Here is a 26,735-nt window from a genome sequence, read left to right as displayed (position 1 = left end):
CAAAGGTGCAGCTTTCACACAGGCCACGCCTTCCCCAGCCGGCTTACCTTCTCCTGCTGGCTGCTGTCGCGTTGTGGAGGCCAGGGGACACGCCCCCCCCCCCGGGGCAGAGCGACGGCTTTGGAAACGGATGCCGGGGGGGCGTGTCCCCTGGCCTCCACAATGTGATGGCAGCCAGCAGGAGAAGGTAAGCCGGCTGGGGAAGGTGGGAGGGAAACACCGCCTTCCACCCGCTGCCATTTGCACGGCAGCAAGTGGAAGGCGCCACTTTTGAAAAAACCTCGCTCATGGAGTGAGGTTCAAAACTGGCATTTCCGCGCCGCCCATGTGCTGTGCGAACTCCTCCCCAGGGACGGCGTTTTTGCTGTCCCCGGGGTGCTGTATTCTGCCCGTGCAGAAACAGCCCAAGATTGGCTGTTTTTTTTGCTGCTTCATTCTTTCTCAGGAGGCCTTTTTTGCTGCTTCATTCTTTCTCAGGAGAGGAGGGTTCCTCGTCCCACCCACTGGAACTCAGGCCACTTATACCTCTCCCTCCAGTTTCCTTCCATTCCCACCTATAAAATCAAACACCTGTTTTCCTACCTCACAGGGTTGTGGTGGCAGGGTTCAATAAGCTGGAAGCCTTATTACAAAGGCTGACTGATTTGCACTGCTTGCTATCTTTATAACTTGGCAGAAACTCTAGGTGTGTGGGAGAGAACTAGCCTGGAGGCACAAGAGGATCCTAATCAGTGGTGGGATCCAAAAATTTTAGTAACAGATTCCCTTGCCAGCCCCCCCTCAGCAAAGGGGGCAGAGGTGTACCTAGGCAAACCTGAGCCCTGGGCAAAATCTGAGTTGGATGCCCCCCCCATGGGCAGCCACCCCACCACGACCCCCCAATTTTTTTTTTGCACCAGGCCATTTCTAAATCATGTGTTACAGAAAGTACCCCAGCTCACTGGCATCTGAACACAACTTAATGGGTAGAAATACCCAGGTTCTTTGATAGAGACTGGTGAGATAAAAGGTACGAAAGGCTGAGAATCCATGAATTGCAGTACCTGGAAGGGATTAACCCAGTTCAGGGAGTGACATTATTAGATGCATAATTGCTATATATATACTTGCTAGGGCTTCAGGTTTTCAAAACTAGTTGGCCTCTCGGGGCTTGAGGCGAGGCCGTGGAGATGGAAAAGCGGGGACTAGTGGTGACCCCCCTGTAGGCTGCAAATGGGGTGGGGCCCACTCTAGGGAACTGGTGAGAACCTGCTGGATTACACCAGGGGACAGCAAAAACACTTCTTAATTTAGTGTTTAAGCTGGAAAAGCTAGCTAGACCTTATTGTAGGACTAGTTTAGTAGGGTTGTCAGCTCCACCTCTAAAATTCCTGGAGTTTTAGGAGTGGGGGCTGGGCAGATAGGGGGTCAGAGAGGAGAGAGACCTCAGTGGGGTTTAATGCCATAGAGCCCCCCCCCCCCCAAAGCAGCCATTTTCTCTAAGGCAACCAATCTTTGTTGCCCAGAGACCAGTTGTAATCCTGGGAGATTTCCAGATCCCACCTGGAAGTTGGCAACCCTAGTTCGGGCATTTCCGCCCCGTTCCGCCACTTATGCTTTGCTGACCAGGTAGCTGCTAGGACACCTGCTGGCCATCTCTCCTGGTGGCAGCAAATAGCAATTCGGCGGCAGCCACCTCCAGCAAACTTTGACGTCACAGAGAAGTCGGGCACCTTAGTAGTACTAGCTGGCTCCCTTGAATATGCCTTTCTCCTCGGGTGCTGCCTCTCTTATAGGACCCCGGCCTTCCACAACTTCGTCAAGATGACGCTAACCAAGAACCCCAAGAAACGCCCTGGTGCCTTCAAGATGCTGAGTGTGAGTACTGCTCTACCACCCAAAACACAAACACAAAGCCATTCCCTCTTACTCAGGGTCTATTCTGGGGCAGTTTTAGCACTGCCTCCCTCTTCTCTCTGCCCAGCACCTCTTCCAAGGCTGGTCCTTTTGCATGTTGGTTTGGGCCAGTGGTTCTTAAACTATGTTGCACCAAGAACAACATTGAATATTGGGTAGGCACTGTGGCTCAGTGGTAGAGCATTGGCTTGCTCGTGGGTGATATGAAAGACCTCTCTACCTGAGACCTGGGAGAGGTGCTCCCACTGAGCAAACCATCTAGCCATGATGGACCAAGGGTCCAGTTCAGCGCAAGGCACCTTCTTATGTTCACAACTGGTCTCCTGTCTTGCTTGTTTATGGCCATGTCATGAAAAGGACTACCAACAGCTTTGGCATCAAAAGCGGTGGCGTTTCATTTAGTGATGACGTACGTGCGTGCGTGCGTGCGTGCGTGCGTGCGTGCGTGCGTGCCTGCAGTGGAAATGACATGCAACGTGACGAGGGAGAAGGTTACTTTGCAAAGAAACAGTTTCCCCTTCCGTCCTGCAGCATCAGTTCGTGGCCCAACCTGGCCTGAGCTGCAATCTGACCCTTGACCTTCTGGAGAAACTGCGCCACCCCGAGCATCTTTCCAGCTTCAGAGCAGAGGCAGATGAGGAGGAGCAAGAGGTGAGCAAAGATGGGAAGGGGAGGAGGAGTACCCCACCTCCGTTCTTTCCCTCTTTTCAAATCCCCAGGCTGTCTTTATATGTTGCCTGCAGGGAACTCCAGAGCAGCAGTGGCGTAGGAGGTTAAGAGCTCGTGTATCTAATCTGGAGGAACCGGGTTTGATTCCCCGCTCTGCCGCCTGAGCTATGGAGGCTTCTCTGGGGAATTCAGATTAGCCTGTACACTCCCACACACGCCAGCTGGGTGACCTTGGGCTAGTCACAACTTCTCGAAGCTCTCTCAGTCCCACCTACCTCCCAGGGTGTTTGTTGTGAGGGGGGAAGGAGATTGTAAGCCCCTTTGAGTCTCCTGCAGGAGAGAAAGGGGGGATATAAATCCAAACTCTTCTTCTTCTTCTTCCTGTCATCCTATGGAGGGTGCTGTCTCTTGCTGTGGTTGCTGCAACGGACAGATTTGCCTCTGAGAGCTTTCAGGGAACTTCCCAGCCCATATATTGGCTATCCTGGTCAGACTCTCTCCAATCCTAACCAAGGGTCCAAAATGTCTTTAAAATCCATAGATTGCTAGCAGTCCAAAATTGGGATTTTAAAGGTTGGTTTTTTATATATATTTATGTATTCTTGTTTATGTATTTTATCCATACCGTAACCCATCTTGAGCTCTGTAAGGCTCCCGCTCTCTTGGCATGGTGTAGTGGTTAGAGCAGGTGCACTCTAATCTGGAGAACTTGAGCTGTGGAGGCTTATCTGGTGAACCAGATTAGCTTGTGCACTCCAACACATGCCAGCTGGGTGACCTTAGGCTAGTCATGGTTCTCTGGAGCTCTCTCAGCCACACCCACCTTACAGGGTGTTTCTTGTGGGGGGGAGGGAATGGGAAAGGAGATTGTCAGCCCCTTTGAGTCTCCTTACAGGAGAGAGAGGGGAGATATAAATCCAGAATCTTCTTCTTCTTCTAGTCACACTGTATTAAATAGTTCCCAAAGTTCTTTATTAGGGACTGTGGTCGATACTGCTTTGTATAGCTTGTTGAAACTAGAATTTGGCTGTGGAATTTTGCGTTGTTTAATGTGTAATGTTGAAACATACATTTTCCTTCAGGTTTTGCTTTTAGACTACTAGTTGGTTCTACAATCCAAATCCTATTGCATTGTTTACATGGACTCACTCTGTGTAACCCGCCTTGAGTCCAAGTGAGCAAGGGGGAGGAGGCTATAAATAATATTAAACAAATAAATAAATGTTTAAAATATATGTTGCTGCCACCAGCCGGTTCCCTTTAGGCAACAAGTGTATGTTTCATCAACTTTCCCTGTGAGAATCAAAAGAAACCCCCAGAATGTCCTGGGGTTCAAACCTTGTAGTTTCCAGCTTGGGGGTGAGGCAGAGGTAGGCAGGGGGCTACCCCTCCACCGGTTACGAACAAAATGAAAAGAGAACTGTACCATGGCTTTTAAAAAGGCAGAAAACAGCACATTTCTTTAAAACAAAATACCAAGTGGAACAGAAATGAGAGGCCGTTTACGCACTGCTTCTTTGTTCTAGAACAGGGGTCTGCAACCTGCGGCTCTCCAGATGTTCATGGACTACAAATCCCATCAGTGCCTGCCAGCATGGCCAATTGGCCATGCTGGCAGGTGCTGATGGGATTTGTAGTCCATGAACATCTGAAGAGCCGCAGGTTGCAGACCCCTGTTCCAGAACAATTATCTGAGGTAGTCACGGTTTCCGCGCAATTTACGCACTGTCGAGCCCCGTGCCACGGATCAGTTCTATCTATCTATCTATCTATCTATCTATCTATCTATCTATCTATCTATCTATCTATCTATCTATCTATCTATCTATCTATCTATCTATCTATCTATCTATCTATCTATCTATCTATCTATCTATATCTATATCTATCTATCTATCTATCTATCTATCTATCTATCTATCTATCTATCTATCTATCTATCTATCTATCTATCTATCTATCTATCTATCTATTTTTGAGTTTTTTATACCGCCCTACCCCCAAAGGGCTCTGGGCGGTGAACAACATAATTATACAACATACAATTAAAGTTCCCGATCAGTTCCTGATGTGTCGCCTAGCCGACCACTTACCTCATATTTTTCCTGTCCCTGGTTGCTTGTGCAACTTTTCCCAAGGAAACGGTTTCACTCCGGGTTGGTTTGGCTAGGTGTGTAAATCCGGGCGACTGCTCCACTTTTCAGATTCCCGCCTCAGCAGTGACGCGATTTCTCCCAGCCAATGGGAAGACGCAGGTCAATTGGCAACGCGCCCAGGTTTCGTTTTCCTCTCACTCACCTCCTCCTGCAAGAGCAACACAAGAGCAACAGCTAGCCAGCGAGCGCTTTCAGAATGAATTGCATGTGCGTTAAACGTACAAACTAGTTGTTTGGAAAATCACAGCCTTGTGGAAATTACATATTTATTGTTGTGTATAAATGCCCCCCCCACACAGGATGCTGTGGAGACACTGGAATAAATCTGAGGGAAGGTTTTTTTCGCTCATCCCTTATCACCAAGTTCTACAAATCAGAAGCTTATAGGAAATTAAAAGGTCAACTATTGGATAGAGAGTTCTCTACCCTAATCACCGCAGCCAAGAAAACGTGCTCCCCCCTGTATTTTTCTCTCCCACTTGGCACACTACCTGTATCACTTAATAAACCCTGAATGGCCTGCGGTTAAACCTCAGGAAGTGATCAATTTAATTAATGGTTTAAAAAGAGGCAAAGCCCCTGGCCCCGACCAAATAATACCTGAAATATTTAAATCTTCTCCAGAATGGTGGGCAACGCTTTTGGCCTCACTATTCACTTATGTTAACAACACAGGCCTTATACCAAGCGAGTGGTTAACAGCTATAATTGTCCCCATATACAAAAAGGGAGACACTACTAATCCTTCAAATTACCGCCCTATCAGGCTCCTTTCAGTCACTTAGAAATTATACGCCAAATTTCTATACTTGAAACTTGAGGAGTGGATCAGACAAACAGGAGTAATTGGTCCAGAGCAAATTGGCTTCTCTAAAAATAAATCAACACTTGATCATTTATCTGTTTTATCACACCTAGCCAATAAATATACAATTCATGCCAACCATAAACTTTTTGTTGCTTTTTTAGATTTAAAAGGAGCATTTGACTCAGTTTCAAGAGAACTACTCTGGAGTAAACTCTCTCTGTCCTGGAACATTGACCCTAGGATTATTGTTTTTTAATAAAACAATTGTACACTACTAGCACTAGCTGTAAAATCAGAGGTTGCCCCGAATGGGCCCCTTACATCTAGCATCCCTACTAACTGGGGGAGTCAAGTTCACAAGGCTGCATACTGGCCCCTATTTTTGTTTTAACACACATCTTTCTCAGCTTATTTAGTGCCTATTCCTTTCAAAGGTCAACGGACACGCACCGAAACTGTGCTCTAAACATGTCCCTGCCCTGCTTTATGTGGACGACACTGCTCTTCTCTCATGCACAAAGGTTGGCCTCACCCGCCTACAGAATCACTATGCGGAATACTCGTAAGTCAATGAACTGGAAATCAAATCTGTGAGAAATCTAAAATATTGGTATTAAGCGGGCCAGACGATTCTCTAGACAGGTATGGACTATCTACAAAGAAACCTATAAGAGCAAGTCAAACAGTTTAAATATCCCTGGGCATTACTCTTACGAGCAATCTTAATTGGGCGAATTACATGCAGGAAACTAGCACTTGATGCAATAGCCAATAACAGCCCTTCAGCAATTCTGCGCTTTTTCCACAAATCCCGGGCCATCAATATATATACCATCAGCGTTGAAAGTTTTCAATGCCAAATGTGGAACCAAGCTCTTTCATGGAGCACCTATCTGGATTGAAGCGGCGTAACAAAATCTTAAATAGATGTCTATCCCGCTTTTTTACGAAACCATGGGACTACCCAACTGTGCCCCATACGCAGCCCTATGCTTAGAGCTTGGGCAAATATCCCATGTCACAATGGCTTGGCTGAGAACCATCAAATATTGGCTGCACATCCATTTTTCACAAGATCATTCTAGCTTAATCCACTCGATGCTCTCCGATTCGGTAGTTCCCAGATGGACGACGTTGGTGGAAGATCCAAGTATGTGAATCTTGTATTGTCGAAGGCTTTCACGGCCGGAATCACTTGGGTGCTGGGTGGTTTCCGGGCTGTATGGCTGTGTTCTAGCAGCATTCTCTCCTGATGTTTCGCCTGCATCTGTGGCTGGCATCTTCAGAGGATCATCTGAAGATCCTCTGAAGATCCTTAGATTCTCTGAAGATGCCAGCCACAGATGCAGGCGAAACGTCAGGAGAGAATGCTGCTAGAACACGGCCATACAGCCCGGAAACCACACAGCACCCAATATGTGAATCTTACTCCTTTACATTTACCCCATCTCCCCGATTTAATTAGATTACACTACTTGTTGGACAACCCTGATCCATCTCTCTGTATGATAGTGGCAGACTTTCTCCTGGAAATTACTAAACGCCAGTAGATTTCCTTCGACCTGTATTGTATATGCTTTTTAATCCGTTTTTTATTATTGTTGTACTGTTGTCTATGCCAATAAAGGCTTGCTTCGCAAAAGTTCCACAGATTGAGCGATGGGGAAGGGTACACAGAAGGGTCCTGCTCTCAGCCCCCTCTCTGTGATCCTTCTTGCAATACTTTGTGGGTAAAAGGCAAAGAGTGTGGTCCTTCCCAAGTCAGATGGGGCCAGTGGTGGGTTATTCCTCAAACTCCGGTCCCCAGCTAACCAGTCGTTTCTCCACCATAGCAGCCTCCTCCTCCAGTGCCTCGAAGAATTCACTCCAGTCAACGGCAAGGTATTACTTCACCCAGCTGCTCTGATCCCCACGGTACGTCTGCCCCTGTTGCACTCCTGGGTGGAGCTGTGCTTGTCTGCCCCAAGGCCCAACTCGGTCACTTGGACTTCTGCCCAAACCCTCTGCTTCTCATCCCCTTCTCAATAGGACATTTCCACCCTACAGTAATGCTAGGTCAGTGATGGCGAACCTTTTTGAGACCGAGTGCCCAAATTGCAACCCCAAACCCACTTATTTATCGCAAAGTGCCAACACGGCCATTTAACCTGAATACTGAGGTTTTAGTTTAGAAAAAACGTTTCTAGGTGTGCGTTACTCAGGAGTAAGCTTGGTGGTAAGCTTGGCGGTATAGCAATCGAAACAATAAATAAATAAAATAAAATACCCTGTTTCCCAAAATTAAGACAGTGTCTTATATTAATTTTTGCTCCCAAAGACTCGCTATGTTTTATTTTCAGGGGATGTCTTATTTTTCTGGTATTCTGTTCGACAGGCATGCTTCCAAACAAAAACTTTGCTACGTCTTACTTTCGGGGGATGCTTTATATTTAGCACTTCAGCAAAACCTCTACTACGTCTTATTTTCAGAGTTTTCAGGGGAAACAGGGTAGTTGGTGGCTTTGCTTTGAAGCAACTGTGCAACTCTTCCAACGGGTGAATCACAACCCTAGGAGGGTTTACTCAGAAGCAAGCCCCATTGCCAGCAACCTAGTTTACTCCCAGGTAAAGGATTGTGCTTTAGTTCTTCGCATGAAAACCAGTTTAACAGCGTTTAACAGGGTTGCCTACACTGCTTCCCCAAAACTAGGTCTTAGGTTTAATGCTAATAATCGAGCCCAGAGGCCCAGGCCAGCCTAGATGTGTTGGAGGGGGGGGGGGCTCTGTTTGCACGTGCCCACAGAGAGGGCTCTGAGTGCCACCTCTGGCACCCGTGCCATAGGTTCGCCATCACTGTGCTAGGTGATTGCCTAGGATGGGGGTCTCCAAACTTCCCAGCACGAGGGCCACATTGTATATTTTATAAATATTCATGGGTCAGAAAAAAAATCAGTTCTAAACGAATGAATTAGATTTAAATGAATGAATACATTTTGCTTTTTTCTACATTTTTGTAAGCAGCCTGATATGTTTTATAACAAAAGAAAAATGTGATAGTTACAAAGAATCAATGTCATGCTTTAACTGAAAAAAATGATATGTAATGAGTAAAAATGCCATAAAAAAAAGGAAACGAGCGTGGTGTAGTGGTTAAGAGCAGGTGGATTCTAATCTGGAGAACTGGGTTTGATTCCCCACGCCTCCACCTGAGTGGCGGACTCTCATCTGGTGATCTGGATTTGTTTTCCTGCTCCAACACATGAAGCCTGCTGCGTGACCTTTTTCAACATGACACCAGATTTGAGAATCCATCTGCCATTTCCTGGAACACCTTTGTTCCAGAATGCTCCGTTTGGGTCCTAGTGCCTTGGGGGCAGAACCAGGTAGGCACAGCCTCAAACAGAGCATTCTAGAACAAAGATGTTCCAGGAAATGGCAGATGGATTCTCAAATCTGGTACCATCTTTACGTTGAAAAGTCACAGTTCTTCGGAACTCTCTCAGCCCCACCTACCTCACAAGGTGTCTGTTGTGGGGAGAGGAAGAAAAGGGGTTTGCAAGCCGCCTTGAATCTCCTTACAGGAAAGAAAGGTGGGGTATCAATCCAAACTCTTCTTCTCCCCCTTCACCTGTTGGCTGGGTGCAGCATTCAGCTCCGGCCTCTGTGGAGTTTGGAGGTGGCATGTATAATTCAGTGCTGGATCTAGGAATACTGGACCTCTGTGCTTGCTGCCGGTTCACTCCATGTGGATCAGCTTCACAAAGCTGAATGCCAGCTCTGCATCAGATCGAATAAAATCTTGTAGCGGGCTGGATATGGCCAGCAGGTTGTACTTTGGAGACCCCTAGGGCACCATATTTTAGGGGCCTTAAGTGGCTTCTAGAATATACATTTGGTGGGTAGCCATGTGTCAGGCTCTCGAACGTGGAAATAACAGAGACCGTAGGAAAGTCCTAAAGCAGTTTATTTCTACAACGCGTAGAGTAACAAAGAAAGCTGAATCTAAGCTCTCCCGCTTAGATCCAGAGATTATATCCTTCAATCCCCGCCCCCATTTGATCCACGCCAAATGTGCTTCACAAAGTGTACAACATTTGCCTACAGAGCTTCAAGGAACCTGGGAACGTTCGCACCTTCCCACAGGAGGGCTGGCGCCAGGGAATTGCCAGGGAGGGGAGAGGGAAACAGGAAAGCATTTACAGGAAACATTTGCAATTCTCACACAGCAAGACATCTGGGCATTGACAGGTTTGGTCCTGACACCATGTTGGCCAGAAGCAGCGGAAAAGATTTTTTGTCCAGTGTCCCTGTGAAGACCAACAACATTTTATTCTTGGTGTAAACAGTTTGAGGCTCTTTGAAGACCAACAACATTTTATTCTTGGTGTAAACAGTTTGAGGCTCTTTGAAGACCAACAACATTTTATTCCTGGTATAAGCTTTTGTGTGCACACGTGTGCACACGAAAGCTTATACCAGGAATAAAACGTTGTTGGTCTTATGTTGTTGGTCTTCAAAGAGCCTCAAACTGTTTTCTGTGGCTTCAAGAATCTTTGCTCTTCTGATGGGACAGGGAAGGCCTTTTGAAAAGTTCATTTTTGCATTATTCATTTTGGGTGGCCTGTAAGCCAAACATTCATTCTAGACTTCTCGCTCTCCTTTCTGTTGAATTTGGGGATGCCAAAGTCATAGTTTGCGTGGGGTGCCAAAATACCCCGGCCTTTTGCATTCTAATCTCCACTTTCATAAGCATAAGCATAAGCATTTATTGTCATTGTGCACGCACAACGAAAATTTACAGCAGCATTCCTCGATGCACACAATTTCAGACTCATACCCCATCCTCACTTTCCCCTTCCTCCACCCATCCCTACACAGCCCCAAACACATCAACACGGAGCCACAGAGTTCAGCATCGCCACAGAGTAAAAGCTGTCTCTAAGCCTCTTTGTCCTAGTTTTGATAGACCTGTATCGTCTGCCGGATGGTAACAGTTCAAAAAGAGAGTGTGCTGGATGAGACGGGTCTCTCAGAATATTTTGGGCTTTCTTTAGGCTTCGGGAATTATAGAGTTCTTCCAAGGAGGGGAGAGGGCAGCCGATAATCCTCTGTTCACTACTGATCACCCTTTGGAGTGCCTTCCTATCTGCCACTGTGCAACTGGAGAACCATACACAGATGCAGTAGGTTAAGACACTCTCTATGGCACAGCGGTAAAAGGACACCAGGAGTTTTCCATTCAGTTGTTGTTTCCTTAAAAGTCTCAGATAGTACAGTCCCTAGGAGCACCCTTCACCGTTCTCGCCCTCACTGGCCCTCCCACCATGGAGGCTTGGTTCTGATTCCTCTTCCCTTGATCTCATTGCAGAACACCATTTTGGCTCCGGCGGCTGCAGCAGACCAAGGCTGGGCTCCTCAAAGATCACGGTATCTCGTTGCTTTTTTTCCTATCTATTCTGGCATCAGGGAACAGATACACCTTGCCCTGTTCTTGTTTTCCTTCCTTTTGCAAATGCCACCTTGGAGACTGTTTTACCAAGGAAGAGAATGATGAGAAAAGGACAGAGAGGGAAATGTCGGCTCTTTATGCATGTAGTGCTTAACCCGTGGCTGTCAGCTTTGCAGTGGGTTTTCCATGCATGCTTTTGTTTAAACTGGATTATCCTGTTCTGAAGTGTCCCCAGGAAGCCAAGCTATCTGTTTTCTCCATGCAACCTCTAGGTGGGGAGGTTGCTCTCTGCTGCCTTTTATTTGTGTGCCATCTTGCCTTTTATTTGTGGGCTGTCTTAGGTCTAAGGTTTACTTTGCTAGACTGTGTAAATGTCATGTAGATTTCACTGGTCTATTGCTCCAGCGATAGACCAACAGTGTTGAAATAAAAAATTTAAAAGCTCTTCCAATGGCTCTGAAATTGCTGCCCCGAAGAGTGCCGTTGGGTGGGCAGGGAAGGCGGAGAGGAGTGAGAAAACCTGACCCAAGCCAGACACACGCTGTCTCCCTTCACTTTCCCTGTGAAGTGAGAGGAAAAGTCACTCTTTCAGAGGTTTCGGAAATTGTGGGGATTCTCTGATTGAGACGTGGTGAGTTTGAGAGAAGGGAAAATGTGTGTGGTGTTATGGAGAGTCCAATCCAAAGGGAATGTGTGCTCAATGTGTGCTTAAAAAGGGCTTGGACAGATTTATGGAGAAGTCGATCTATGGCTACCAATCTTGATCCTCCTTGATCTGAGATTGCAAATGCCTCAGCAGACCAGGTGCTCGGGAACAGCAGCAGCAGAAGGCCATTGCTTTCACATCCTGTATGTGAGCTCCCAAAGGCACCTGGTGTTGGATATTATGTGTTGTGTTGTAAACCGCCTAGAGCCCTCCAGGATACGAAATCCAAATAGATAGATAGATAGATAGATAGATAGATAGATAGATAGATAGATAGATAGATAGATAGATAGATAGATAGATAGATAGATAGATAGATAGATAGATAGATAGATAGATAGATAGATAGATAATACTAATAATACAATGATAATAATACAATAATAATACAATAATAATAATAATACAAAGACTCTGGCACAAACCAGTAAAGGTGGTCCCAGTGGTGATCAGCACACTGGGTGCAGTGCCTAAAGACCTTGGACGGCACTTAAAAACAATTGGCGCTGACAAAATCACCATATGTCAGCTGCAAAAGGCCACCCTACTTGGCTCTGCACGCATTATTCGTCGATACATCACACAGTCCTAGATGCTTGGGAAGTGTCTGATCTTGATCTTGATCTTGATCTTGATCTTGTTTGCTATGTATAACTGTTTTTTGTATAATGATGATGATGATGATGATGATGATGATGATGATGGAAATGGGTTTTTTTATGAGCCTGTAGACATTTTGGGTACGGAATAATAGGATATTGTGGAATGGCCAAAAGGCAATGCGATATACAGGGCATGTCCATGCTATAGACAATCGTTGCAGCTTTCCCCAAAGAATCTTGGGAATTGTGATTCGGTGAGGATGCTGAGAATTCTGCAGGAGAGATGCCTGCTTTTCCTTCCTCACCACCGTAGACCTGCAACTCCCAGGAGGCAGAGAAATCCACATTTCATCTGTCCATTTGGAAACCTAGACTGAGAAAATGAGAAAATCAACCACGGGGGAATGGCTGAAAAGTGGAAGATGTGAATTTGGCCTGTGTTTTCTGCCCTCAGGAATTCTCCACGGACCCCGGCTACGGCACTGGCAGTCACCTGTACAGCTCAGCATTCAGTACCAGGTACCAGAGAGATTGGGGCTGCTAGTTTGCCCCACAAATTTCCAGACATTACTTACCCTGGTTCCCTTCTTGCCGATCATCTTCCATATTCACACCCTGTGGTTTTCTTCCTTTCTTTTTGTTGAACCAGGGACGACGCATTAGACTCTGACCATGATTATGATGATGTGGACGTGTAAGTAGCAGCTATTTCCATAAAACAGGCATCTCACGTTGGGGTACAATTTACAAATCCTAGCTCTGGCTGCATGTAGTGGACTCTCTCTGGCTATGCCAAACAGCCTTCGATGGCCCGTTGCTCTCTCACAGCATCAGGATTTGCAGCTGGCCTGTGTTGAAAGGAACAGCTCTTGCAATCTCAGAGTTGACCAGAGAGGAAAAAAGAGATTGGAGAAGAAGTTGCAAGAAGTTGACAAAAGCCACTCCTAGGGTTTTAAGGGGCGAGACAACCTATGGTGCTCCAGATGTTCATGGACAACAATTCCCATCAGCCCCTGCCAGGGGCTGATGGGAATTGTAGTCCATGAACATATTGAGCACCATAGATTGGCCACTCCTAGACTAGACAAATGCTGTGTGTAGACAGTCTGCTTGTTTGCTACCTGCACAGCCGGTGCATTCACAAATTACTGGTATCACAGAAGTCTGTAGGAGTCTCATTGGCAGAAGGAAGACAGTCAGTCCTGCCTGATTCAGCACTAGTTCATCCCAAGATAATGATGATTTGAAATCTCCCATTAAAATTATATTAAGATCCACACCAAGGGTTTCCATTTGTCCATTTATGGCAGGAGATCCTCAGATACTTGTGGTCCTTGCCTAATCAGCAGGTGGAAATCTGGGCCAAATTCAGGCATGGAATTGTCCTGTGGAGGCAAATTTTTAAAAAGAAAAATAAGGCCTCATCTACTTGCATGAAGCTCTGACCACAGGAATCCTGCTGATTCCTAGAGCTACTTGGAAGTGACAAGGTTAGCTCCAGGAATCGCCAGGAACCCTATGTTCAAAATTTCCTTATGACCACTCCTTTCTTGCTTTGTGAATAAATACATATGCAGAATACTGTTTATTTCTTCCTTTCCTTCCAAGGTGTATCTCGCTGCCACCAGGAATTTAATTTCCACCTCCCTTTTTAGTTTATCCTAAAGCAGTGTGCTTGAGCTGTAAAGCAGTTTTGAAAGGCTATGTGGTCATGGGGAAGAAACCCTCATAAGTCACTGGTATAGGATTCCAGATTAATTTGAACAAATTAAATGTTTGTTTATATATTTTCTTTAGCTTTAAAGGTTACAAGAAATATCTCTATGATGAGTAAAACAGTATGAGGCAATACCTTCTGGCCGAGGTGACTTTCACTTCACTTGCTCCAAACGTCTGTGACCATATTAGGATTTTACTTCATTTCTGGCCTCCCAGGTCGAATCCCCACTACCGTCTTAGCCAGGTTTCAGAACACAAACTAACCAGGTTTGAGGGACGACCTCCCCAGTTGAATCCCCACTACCGTCTTAGCCAGGTTTCAGAACACAAACTAACCAGGTTTGAGGTCGTTTGTGTTCTGAAACCTGGCTAAGACGGTAGTGGGGATTCGACCCCAGTGTCTTTTATGGGTATTCAGCCTATTTCTTTGTACTTTCTATAACACTAGGAAGGACAGAAAGCAGCTTTCTAAGCTATTAACATCATAATGTTGTCGGTTTATTTCAGCCCCTTCTCGCTGTCTTTTCCCTATTGACTGCCTCTCCCTCTCTCTTTCTAAAAACAACAACAACCCTTCACTGCCTCTCAAGTGTCATCCAGCCACCTGACTCTCTCATCCCCCTTCCTTCTACAGCTCACCTCTCTTTTAAAGATACACACATACACACACCATTTTAAACCATTGCATTTCTGTAAGCAGACAGGGCCTTAGTTTTCTTTTAAAATTTTCTCCCAGAATGCTGCCCCCCCCCGCACCCCCCCCCCCCCCACATCAAGGGCCAGGAACTGCATCCCCATCCACAGCCGAAACTCCAATTGTTCCTAGAGGATTTCTCCAGACATTTCCAGAGCTTCTATTGAGTCTAGGTCCGTGGTGGCGAACCTTTGGCACTCCAGATGTTATGGACTACAATTCCCATCAGCCCCTGCCAGCATGGCCAATTGGCCATGCTGGCAGGGGCTGATGGGAATTGTAGTCCATAACATCTGGAGTGCCAAAGGTTCGCCACCACTGGTCTAGGTGTTCACACTTGAGTGCAGCCATGCTGTCTCCTTGTGGGAAAGAATCTGTCTCGAATTTGTACATTTTGCTGTGGTGGAAGGTATCCTTTGCTGGGAGGGAGAGGAAAGACTGGAGAGGAAAGAGGGAGAGGAAAGGGTGACCCCCACCTGTTTATCTTCCAGGGTCAGCTCATCCTCTGATCTCCCACCCCCGCTGCCCCCCAAGGTAAATCTTTGGTGGTTTCCAAATAAACCCCCTTCTTAATACCCCCAATCCAAACAGAAGATGGCACAGGCAATCCCAATCCCTGCATTGGGCAAGGAGCTGCTGCTCCCACTGGCAGGCATGCTGGCTGTCCGTCCCGTGTTTCCCTGGGGGTGGGGGAGAGGGGCAGAAGCAGTCCCAGCCACATCTGTTCCTTTTCGCTTGAACAAAGGGCATTTAAACGGGCCTGACTCTCCGCCTGCCTCTCTCTCTCTCGACAGCCCAAGGTCTGGGCCTCCTCAGAAGAAACTGTGGCAAACCGATCCCCTGTGCTGTGCTCAGCCAGACCTGGATCTCGGGGGCGGTGCTCTAGTGGACCAGTGATGGGCTGGACCCCTCCTCAGACGGTGCCTCTGGGGGCTCAGGCGTCCCACCTCAGCGCCAGATCAGGTACAACCTGGCCAAAGAGCATTCACGGACACATTTCGGTGCCAGCAAGTGTGGTGCAGTGGCTATGAGCGATGGGCTCTAATCTGGAGAACTGGGTTTGAGTCCTCTCTCTTCCACATGAGCGATGGGCTCTAATCTGTAGAACTGGGTTTGAGTCCTCTCTCTTCCACATGAGCGATGGGCTCTAATCTGGAGAACTGGGTTTGAGTCCTCCCTCTTCCACATGAGCGGCAGACTAATCTGGTGAACTGGGTTTGAGTCCTCTCTCTTCCACATGAGCGATGGGCTCTAATCTGGAGAACTGGGTTTGAGTCCTCTCTCTTCCACATGAGCGGCAGACTAATCTGGTGAACTGGGTTTGAGTCCTCTCTCTTCCACATGAGCGATGGGCTCTAATCTGGAGAACGGGGTTTAGTCCTCTCTCTTCCACATGAGTGATGGGCTCTAATCTGGAGAACGGGGTTTAGTCCTCTCTCTTCCATATGAGCGATGGGCTCTAATCTGAAGAACTGGGTTTGAGTCCTCTCTCTTCCACATGAGCGATGGGCTCTAATCTGGAGAACTGGGTTTGAGTCCTCCCTCTTCCACATGAGCGGCAGACTAATCTGGTGAACTGGGTTTGAGTCCTCTCTCTTCCACATGAGCGGCAGACTCTAATCTGGAGAACCGGGTTTGATTCCTTGCTCTTCTATATGAGTGATGAGTGATGGATTCTAATCTGGAGAGCCAGATTCAATTCCCCACTCCTCCACATAAAGCCTGCTGGGTGACCTTGGGCCAGTCACAGTTCTCTCAGAACTCTCTCAGCCCCACCTACCTCGGCAACCACATGGGGCCCTTTTGTGGTGCAGTTAGACCTTCCTGGGTCTCAAAAGGAGTGAGAGGGGCTCATCCTTAACTTGTCTCCTGCAGTGCCGGAGTTGCGGCCGGTTCGCCAGATGGAAGAGCCTCCTCTCCTGCCTCCCAAGCCAGGGAGGAAGCAGAAACCAGTGAGTTCCTTCTTCCTGTCTTTCCTGAGCATCTGACAGGAGTACCCTTTTTTTACTGTACCTCAAATGCTTCACTTTTACAGTTACAAGACCTTGAACTATTAGCTGAACCCCAACAGAGATGGATTATTACAAGGGCCAGATGCAATACTTTTCCATCGGCCATTACAAAGGGTCGTTACTTATCCATCCCTCTCCAGGATCGGGTCTGTCCACACTGTAAAAACCAAGTGGAGACGCTTGCTCACATTATACTTGACTGTCCGAGATCTGTGGGTATTAGGAATTTCTCTCCTGGGCGGGTCTTAGACAAATCTGAAAGAGACTCTGTTGTGGAGCTTTTGTTAAATAACACAGAGGCCGTGCTCTTGGAAAAAGTAGCAAAATTTCTTTTACAAGCGACAGAATTTTCTACGTAACGTCCAATGCTAGATACAGTTTATCTGTCTGTGTTTTGAATGTACTTTTGATTTGCACTTTAGAAATGTCTGTAACGCTCTGGAGCCTATTTTAATATGCCTAATAAAGGTTGTTGTATTGTAAGTTACGAGAGAATACCCCCCCCCATGCCTCTGCACATATTGCTGTCCTACACGAGCTTGCAGATTGGAACAATGACTCATTCAGAGATCCACTGGGCATCCTCCTCCAGCCCATCCTGTTGCATTTGTCCTCAGAGATATGTGAATAACCAGTTTGCACCAGAATGCGGTAGACTTACTAGTGCAGGATGGTTAGGGCAAGGCATGACTAGAATGGGAAACTACAAAGAGATCCTGCAGGCAACCTTGTACCGACATTTGAACTTTTTGAGCATACCAGGGACTTTTACCATATTTCATTTGGAAATGATTAACCACCCTCTCTTTCCAGGGCAGGAGGTTCTTCAGGAAAGTTTTTAATGAGTGTCCTTTGCATGTCACCTCAGCCACAACTTGGATCCATCCCAACACGAAAGGTTGGTGGAGAAAAGACCCCAGAGTGAACAGGGTAGCCAGGGGCGTAACGAGGCAAACTGCCCTCAAAAGGGTAGCCCCCATCTCCTTAGCTCCCATTGGAAAGAATGGGGGATGGGGGCACCCCCTTTGAGGGTCCATAACTTTGGCCCCCCTGTACCAAACTGCACCAAACCTGGGGAGTATCATTAGGGCAGTCTCCTGATGAGACCCTGAAAGTTTTGAGACTGTGCCTTCAGAAATGTGCCCCCCCCCCACAGCCTGCAACCCCCATTGACAGCAATGCAGAAAATTCAATGCAGAACAAAGATTCTTGGGCAAATTTCTGGGATGTTCCTGCAGGGGGCGCATTTTTGGACATATCGGCACCAAAATTCCAGGGTATCATCTGGAAATTGCCCTAATGATACTCCTCAGGTTTGGTGCAGTTTGGTTCAGAGGGGCCAAAGTTATGGACCCTCAAAGGGCTACCCTTTTGAGGGTCCATAACTTTGGCCCCCCTAAACCAAACTGCACCAAGCTTGGGGGGTGTCATCAGGACAGTCTTCTGATGATATGCTGAAATTTTGGTGCTGCTAGCCTAAGAACTGCACCCCCTGCAGGCCAAAAACAGAAAACCACTAAAAATACCCAAAAACGAACCCTGCATTTTTGGTGCCCCCCACAAGGTGATGCCCTGGGCAGCTGCCCTCCTTGCCCAATGGGCATTACGCCCCTGAGGGTAGCCCAACTCACGACTCTCTCTCTACCAGTCCTTTTGCTGACTACTTGTCAACTTCAAAGCTCCAGTCCTCATGTCTGAGCCTCGCTGCCCCCTGCTGTGTCTCTGTCTTTGATTCCCCCAGTGAGCTGTCCTCCATGTTTGCCCAGCTCTGCGTCATCCGCATGCACACAAACCTCTTGCATTCCTGCAACCAGTTTGGCTGTTTCACTGTCCCACGCTGCTGGGATCGGTGTCTGTGAATGCGAGAACTGTATGGGTATGACCAATTGCGTGGGTGTGTTTTCCACCCCCAAGGACAGGGGGGCACGTAGATCTGAGGTCTCTGTTTGGTCCTGGAGAGCCCCAGATCTCTTCGGGTTCCAGTTTTGAACCCTTCCGTGCCTTTGCATTGGGGAAGACCAAAGTGGGGATTCGAACCTAAAGTAGAAAGGTGTGTGTGGGTGTGTCTCAGTACAAGTACAGATTTCAGTGACTCAGGTGTGCCATTTTCCACCCACCTGTCCCCATACCATCCTCCACAGAGCCATATTTAATCCTGAGTGCTGAAGAAGGAATCTTTGCCTTGAACCAGAGCGATTTGGAGCCAACCCTGGAGCTGGTAAGATGGATTGGGGAGGGGGGGGGGGGTGTCGGGTCTTGGGTATGGGGAGGGAAACAAGAGGAGGGCAGCTAGTTAATTCTGATGGCAATGGCCCAATAAGCCTAATTTTGAAAGCAAGATTACTTGGCCTAATTTACCGACCCCTTACCTGCCTTTAATTGTGCTCCCCAAGGTAAGCATTATGCACCTGGTTGAGCCCTAAGCTGCTTATCCTCCACCTAGGCAGGAGTGTTGATTTCTCCTGTCCCTTGGTACCTTTATTACTGCAGATTGATGGGAAATAGAAAGTTGTGACTTACTATTATAAGTATGGTTACTATTATAAATGCCAACTGTGCTTCCAACAGTACAATCTCACATGTAGGAGTTTAGAAAAGAGAGCCTAGGACAGTGATGGCGAACCTATGGCACGGGTGCCAGAGGTGGCACTCGGAGCCCTCTCTGTAGGCATGCGCACACAGAGTTCGTCATGCGGGGGGCAGAAAATCACCCCCCCCCCCACAACCATCTAGGCTGGCCGGGGCCTCTGTGCGCGCACCGCGGTGAGCAGGGAGGACTCGGCTGGCGGGCCTGGTGCCTGTGCTTTAGGTGGCTACTGCCCGAGGGAGGGGGGTGCAGAGGAGGCAGAGATGCTAGAGAGGCACAGAGCAGTGCGTGCGGGACTTGCTGGAGGCTACAGCAGGCTGGCCCCTGCTCGAGTGGGTGGGGCGGAGGAAGTGGGAGCCAACCGGTTTTTTCTAAACTAAAACCAAGTTGGCGCTTTGCGATAAATAAGTGGGGTTGGGGTTGCAATTTGGGCACTCGGTCTCAAAAAGGTTCGCCATGACTTGCCTAGGAGAACGGGCTTCAAATTGCACTGAAAGCAGCGATGGACTCTCCACAGGCACTCGGAGGCAGTTTCCAGCCTCAGCTTACTCCATCTGCGAAATGGGCGCAGTAGTGAATTAACTGTGACAAGGATGAATTAAGCTGTTGCTGTGGGTCACAGGTATAGGGGTAAGCTATTAGACAGACACAAAGGTCTGCCTTCTTACACCGTGCTCAGCACAGGTTGGAGCCTTCCTTGACTTTCGTTCATTTAGGCTTATATCCCGCCCTACCCCAGGCAGAGGCTGATCTCAGGGCAGCGTACACACAGGCAATATAACATGTGAGGGGCGTAGTCAGTGGTAGAATCCAAACATTTTAGTAACAGGTTCCCTCGCCAGCCCCACCCCCTCAGCAAAGGGGGCAGAGGCGTACCTAGGAGGCGTACCTGCCCCCCATGGGCAGCCACCCCACCATGAACCCCAAAAATTTTTTTGCACCAGGTCATTTCTAAATCATCATCACATTATAGAAAATGCCCCAACTCACAAATCTGAACCAAGCAGTGGTGAAACACACAGGTTCTTGGATAGAGACTGGTGAGATAAAAGGTACGAAAGGCTGAGAATCAATGAATTGCAGGACCTGAAAGGGATTAACCCAGTTCAGGGAGTTACATTATTAGTCACAATTGCTATATGGAACCTTCACGTTCAAAGGCAGGATGCCTCTCGGGGAGGCGAGGGCGTGGAGACGGAAAAGCGGACCCAATTAGTAACCCCCTCTCGGCACACACAAATCATTAGTAACCCACTCTTGGGAACTGGTGAGAACCTGCTGGATTCCACCTCTGGGTTAGCTGCATTTTAAAGGCACCATAGGGGGTTTTTTCGCAGGGGCAGCAGTGGGGGGCCGCAGCAATCTCCAGGGAAGCCCAGCATAGAGCGAATAACAAAAATCCAGTCTGGAGGTGACCGTGGCATGGGGGAATGTGGCTAGGAGCAGCAGTGGCGTAGGAGGGTAAGAGCTCATGTATCTAATCTGGAGGAACCGGGTTTGATTCCCAGCTCTGCCGCCTGAGCTGTGGAGGCTTATGTGGGGAATTCAGATTAGCCTGTGCACTCCCACACACGCCAGCCCAAGTCCAATCAATGCCTTTGGCAAATCAGTATTTAAAATCAGAAAAACATGCGGCCGCTTTAAAGTAACAGAGCAGGAAATAAGAACCAACAAGTATGGAAACAGGAAAAAACCAAACCAGATATGGGATCCTCAGGCATAAAGATCCACGCTTGTCCTGCCCTTCAATTTCCCCAATAGTCCACCCCCCTGAAGTAACAATAAAAGCTGAAAGCAGACAGTTGAAAGCCAACAATGAATGATTCAGACTAGCTTTCTCATGCAGGGGATTCGAACAGTTGGAGCCACCACCAAGACAGTCCTGCTCAGTCGCTCTGACCTTTTTCTGCTCTGTCCTGTTCCTTTCACAGCTGTATCACAGCCGCACAACTTGGGTATACAGCATTGAGAATGTCCTCATGTCACTTTCAGGTGAGTTGGTCACACCTTTGGGGGGACGGGGAGGATGCCTTGAAGCTGTTAGTGGAAGAGGATTGGCATCGCCGGTTGGCAAACTTTTTGTTGACTCAGCCTATAACACCTATGTACAGCTACAGGGAGAAGTTCTGCAGAACTGTTAATGAATTGTAGGCTTACTACCTTGTTAGATTGGATGCATCCTGACCTAGTGGATGAGCACTCGTTAAATCAGGATGTAGTCAAGACTAGCTGAAGCTTTAGAGCCACCTGTGTATGTTGGGGGGTCTGGCAGGTCTTGGAAGAATTTCTCCACAGTTCATCTGTTTTTCCCAGCTGAGAACCTTTAAAGGAGGTGGGAAGAGAGGAATTTGAGACTTCCTGAAGGCAGAGCAGAAGCCCCGCAACAGGCCCGGGATGCTTCCCAAACCAGTCCCAGATAACCAGTGGGGAAAATCTACTTCCACCCCAACAGGCTGGCTAAAAGGGTGTGTGTGTGAATTAAAGGTTAAAATGCATAAAAACAGGTTAAATGCATAGAACAGGGGTGGCCTACCTAAGACGCTCCAGATGTTCATGGACTACAATTCCCATCAGCCCCTGCCAATTGGCTGATGGGAATTGTAGACTATGAACATCTGGAGCGCCTTAGATTGGCCACCCCTGTCATAGAAGAATGACATGAACATGGGCAATAGCCAGAAGAGACAAATGCCAGCAACGCATCCTCAGCTGCTGTGATGGGGGTTGGGGGGGGGGGGGGGCTTCGCTCTTAACTCCTCCTCTCCTTTTCTTTCCATCCAGGCAAATCCCCCCAACTGCTCTCTCACAATTTATTGGGTTTGTATGAGCAGTGCAAACGAGATCAACGTCCCGCTGTCATTATTGCTCCCCACAGACTCTTACCCAGGTAAGCCCACCCCCCCACCCCCCAAGGAAGGGTCTTTGGTTGGGCTGCCAGGTGGTCCCAAGAAGCGGGGCAGCGCAGAATTAATAAGTTGGAGAGAACGGCACAGCTGGCTAACTAGTCACAGCAGATGGTCAATTTTTAAAGCATGCAAAAACGACAACATAGAATCCACCTCAGCCCATTTCCCCTTTCAGGGGCTTAAACTGCAAGATTTATTCTCTCTTCATTTTTACCTCTATCTCCTTCATAGCTGTTATCAGCTTTCTGTGTCTCTTTGAAGGCCACATTCTTTCCCTATTGGTTTAATTTCCAAAGTAACACCCCCCCCCCTCCCCGCTCCATACTTGGGGAATTCCCTGAATAGGGAGCAAGAAACTCTTATCTTTAACTGGTTTGGTTTTGCACTGTAAGGATGGCTCTAGCAGTAGGCAGAGTGAAAGGATCCAAGGACTGGGTTTTGGGATATTTGGTGAATATAGCAGAGTTTGCCAAGTCATAGAGGCATGAATGATATTGTGAGGCGATCATACTTTGGTCACATAATGAGAAGACCAGAGTCACTAGAAAAGACAATAATGCTAGGAAAATTTGAAGGTAGCAGGCAGAGAGGAAGACCCAACATGAGCTGGATTGACTCTACAAAAGAAGCCCCCCCCAGCCCCCCCCCCCGGGCAAGTTCTGAACGCGACAATTAACAATAGGATATTCAGGAGGACGTTAATTCCTAGGATTCTGTGAGTCAGAAGCAATTTGACGACACTCAGAGGCGTATTGGGAGGGGATGGTGCCCGGAGACAACCCCTTCTCTGGCCTCCACCCCCTGCACTTGGGGCGGGGCTCAGGGGTGGGGCTGCCTGCTACCAAGCCCTGCCCCTTCCTCCATGCAAGCTGGCAGGGCCTCGGGAGGGCTGCATGGAGGCCGGGAGGGAGGGGCTTGAGGGCAGGATTGCCAGCTGCTGAGCCCCGCCTCCCCGGCCTCCGTGCAGGCCAAGCCCCCCCCCAGCCACCGTGCAGGCCAACTCCTGAGCTGGTCTGCGGGGGGACGGGGCTCGGTGGCATGCAGCTGGGGCGCATACCTTTTGGTCATGTGGGGGAGCACCCGGCGCCCCCCCATGACCAAAAGGCATGTGCCTGGGACATGCCTATAGGGACCCCATGTCCCTATAGGCCAGTGGTGGCGAAACTTTGGCACTCCAGATGTTATGGACTACAATTCCCAATTGGCCATGCTGGCAGGGGCTGATGGGAATTGTAGTCCATAACATCTGGAGTGCCAAAGGTTCGCCACCACGGCTATAAGCTGTACATCTCTGACGGCACTTAACACAATTACAAATAAATCCCCCAAGATGTGTGTTGCAAAAAAATAAAAATAAAACTAATTTATTTAGGTAAATTCTGTTCCCATTTGGGTTGCAGTTGAAACAAGAGAAGAAGAAACCTCATCTAAACAGTACTTTTCCTTGTCACAATAAGCCAGCTACTCCAATATCATGTGTGTGCAAGTATGAGGCATTGTTTCTATGAGAGGGACGTGTAGGTAGGTGTGACTGTACGGAAGAAACCTGCAGATATGTGTGACTGCATCAAGAGTAAGGTGACCAGATGGTCACCTTTGTGAACCGGGATGGGCGGCCGCACGCGTGCATATGCGCGCAGCCGCAGGAGCGCACAGCCTTGTGGGGTGCTCCCGTTTCCCGCCCTGTGACAGGGTGGGAAACGGGAGCGCCCCACAAGGCCGTGCGCTCCCGTGGCCACGCGCACGGGAGGCTGCCGCACTGCCTTGCGCCCCACAAGGCAGTGCGGCAGCCTTCCAAAAATTGGGAGACTTGAAATAACCCGCGAGACGCGGCACAAATTGTTTTAAGGCGGGACTGTCCCGCCAAAAGCGGGACGTCTGGTCAGCCTAATCAAGAGCCATGTGGAAAGAGAAAGAACAAGGGGCACCCAGAGAGGGGGGGGGGGGGTCAGAAAGCAATTCCCACGTTAAGGCCAAGAGAGGGACATCCCATTCCAGGAGATAACACTTCTGACACGCTATGGAAGTGATCTCGGGCCCCTGAATGTCCAGGCGTGCTGAGTCACTCACTCCAAGGCAAGCACAGGAATGGAGGGAGGCTGGTCCCTTACTCTCAGGTAAAGGATCATGCCCAGGCCAGCCCAGGTGTGTGTGTGTGAGTGTTAGCCAACCTTCCAGCCGTCTGCAGCAGCTGCCCCTTCCAACTGCCCCTCCATAGTATCTCTCAAGTACTCTCAATGTGGGTGGCATTTTTTCTTTCAAAGTCTCAGACAAGGAGCGCGTGTTCGAAGTCAGATAGTGGAGAAGGCAGCAGAGGCAGGAAGGGGAGGAGGTGCAGCCAAAACTCATCTTACTGTCAATATCACACCTTGCTCAATGGTGGGATCCAAAAATTTTAGTAACAGGTTCCCATGGTGGTGGGATTCAAACTGTGGCGTAGCGTCAATGGGGCTGGGTGGGGCACGACGGGGGCGTGGCCAGGCATTCCGGGGGTGGGGCGTTCCTGGGAGGGGCTGTGGCAAGGATGTTTCCTTGGGCGGGAAACGAATGCACGCAGGCGCAGGCTGCCACACACGCCGGTGCACCTCCTGCTAGACGGCTTCAAGTTCTGAGCGCTACTGCTGAGGAGCGGAGTAGGGGCGTAACTAAGGCAAAAATCACATGGCAAAATCCCCAATTAGTAACCCCCTCTCGGCACACACAAATAATGAGTAACCTACTCTCGGGAACCTGTGAGAACCTGCTGGATCCCACCTCTGACCCCCCTCCCCCCCCCCCCCAGTCCTCCCTGCACTGCCTCTGTCCATCGCACAAGCTGTCTGCTCATCTTTGCCTCCCTTCATCAGGAAAAATGTCACCACCACCAAGATTCCAGATACCAAAGGATGTCAGAAGTGTTGTGTGGGTGAGTTCAAACCTAGCCCTTTCCTATTGGGTCTGAAGGCCCCACAAATCCCCCTGGTGCCCCGGTCCTTCTTGGTGTACACGCCAAGTGTGACTTCTTCCTACTGTGTGAAAATGGGCCTGGACCCCGAACGAGCAGTGCTAGATGCTGCTGCTTTTCTGTGGCTAACCCTGTGTGTCACCCTTTGCCTTGCAGCGAAGAACCAGCTGACCGGCTGCCACTACCTGTGCGGGGCACTGGAGGCAGGGGTGGTCTTGTTGCAGTGGTATGAGCCCATGCAGAAGTTCATGCTGGTCAAGGTAAGGCTCTGCAGCCAGAGGGAGGGAAACTGGACTCAGACAGAGATGCAACAGGTAGCCTCCTTCAAGGATGAGTGGGTTCTGCTGTATTTCTGTCCTGGTCGCAACTGAGTGGCCCCAAACTGAGCTGCTTTCAGTGTATACCAGTGGTGGCGAACCTATGGCACAGGTGCCAGAGGTGGCACTCAGAGCCCTTTCTGTGGGCACGCATGCACAGAATTCATCGTGTGGGGGGGGACGGAAAATCACCCCCCCACTCACACACACACACCTAGGCTGGCCTGGGCATGATCCTTTACCTGAGAGTAAGCTCAGTTGCTGGCAATGGGGCTTGCTTCTGAGTAAACCCTTCTAGGGTCGTGATTCACCCATTCGAAGCGTTGCACAGTTGTTTCACCAAGCTTACTCCCAAGTAACATGCACCTCAGAGCCAACTATTTCTTCTAAACTAAAACCTCAGTATTCAGGTTAAATTGCCGCGTTGGCACTTTGCGATAAATAAGTGGGTTTTGGGTTGCAATTTGGGCACTCGGTCTCAAAAAGGTTCGCCATCACTGGTGTATACAGAGAGAAGAATAAACCCACATCCCCAGCAGTGGCCAGGTTGGCCCCAGGAAGGATGGAGCAGCAGCTTCCCCCATCAGTGGCTGCTTTAAGCTCGTGGGAACATCTTGAGATAAATTAATTGGACACAGGCAGCCCGTCAGTCTGGAAACGTCTGCCGTGTGCTCCTGTGGGGGTGGTTCTCATCTGAGGAAACTGGGTTTTAAATATCAAGGAGGATCCAGCAGTTAAATTTACTACAATATCTCCTGGCTGCTCGGAAGAAAAGCCATGTGTCTGTTTCGAAAGGAGTTTGCAAATATTCCCAGTAAGAGACAGGGAGAGCAGACTTTTCAAAACAGCGTCCTCCCCAGCCTGGTAGCCAAATGGCCAACCTCATCCACTAGGCCAGTGGTGGCGAACCTTGGTCAATTGGCCATGCTGGCAGGGGCTGATGGGAATTGTAGTCCATAACATCTGGAGTGCCAAAGGTTCGCCACCACGGCACTAGGCCAAGCAGAGGAAGGTGGTGGGTGGGGTGGGGGGTGGAAAGTGCCGTCAAGTTGCAGCCAACGTGTGGCAACCCTTCGCTGGGTTCTCAAGGCAAGAGACGTCCAGAGGTAGTTTGTCACTTCCTGCCTCTGCGCAGTAACCCTGCACTCCCTTGGTGATCTCCCATCCGAATGCTGACCAAGGCCCCTGCTTTGCTTTTGAGATGTGATGAGATTGGGAGAGCTTGGGCCATCCAGGTCAAGGTACGAACAGGTGGTTTGTCACTTCCTGCCTTTGCTTATTTTTTTTAATT

At 48.7% G+C, this 26,735-nt stretch overlaps 1 protein-coding gene across 3 annotated transcripts in view; it reads left to right on the top strand.

Moving 5' to 3' along the window:
* MAP4K1 (mitogen-activated protein kinase kinase kinase kinase 1) overlaps nucleotides 1–26,735 on the top strand; it is a 71,012-nt gene that overhangs the window by 35,940 nt on the left and 8,337 nt on the right. For 2 of the 3 annotated variants that reach the window (XM_048499193.1, XM_048499191.1), the window contains 15 exons: nucleotides 1,776–1,857; nucleotides 2,428–2,547; nucleotides 7,362–7,443; nucleotides 10,877–10,935; nucleotides 12,720–12,784; nucleotides 12,915–12,959; nucleotides 15,170–15,212; nucleotides 15,473–15,641; nucleotides 16,554–16,630; nucleotides 17,504–17,588; nucleotides 18,832–18,908; nucleotides 21,209–21,269; nucleotides 22,059–22,164; nucleotides 25,030–25,088; nucleotides 25,284–25,387. In XM_048499193.1, coding sequence (XP_048355150.1) covers nucleotides 1,776–1,857; nucleotides 2,428–2,547; nucleotides 7,362–7,443; nucleotides 10,877–10,935; nucleotides 12,720–12,784; nucleotides 12,915–12,959; nucleotides 15,170–15,212; nucleotides 15,473–15,641; nucleotides 16,554–16,630; nucleotides 17,504–17,588; nucleotides 18,832–18,908; nucleotides 21,209–21,269; nucleotides 22,059–22,164; nucleotides 25,030–25,088; nucleotides 25,284–25,387 — 1,234 coding nt within the window. The remainder of the gene's footprint in view (nucleotides 1–1,775; nucleotides 1,858–2,427; nucleotides 2,548–7,361; nucleotides 7,444–10,876; nucleotides 10,936–12,719; nucleotides 12,785–12,914; nucleotides 12,960–15,169; nucleotides 15,213–15,472; nucleotides 15,642–16,553; nucleotides 16,631–17,503; nucleotides 17,589–18,831; nucleotides 18,909–21,208; nucleotides 21,270–22,058; nucleotides 22,165–25,029; nucleotides 25,089–25,283; nucleotides 25,388–26,735) is intronic. The other variant, XM_048499192.1, reaches the window with a different exon arrangement.

The sequence above is a fragment of the Sphaerodactylus townsendi genome, linkage group LG06, assembly GCF_021028975.2.
Source record: "Sphaerodactylus townsendi isolate TG3544 linkage group LG06, MPM_Stown_v2.3, whole genome shotgun sequence".
Taxonomy (NCBI): domain Eukaryota; kingdom Metazoa; phylum Chordata; class Lepidosauria; order Squamata; family Sphaerodactylidae; genus Sphaerodactylus; species Sphaerodactylus townsendi.
Note: the sequence above shows the minus strand (reverse complement) of the source record. Positions and strands in the feature narration are given on the sequence as shown.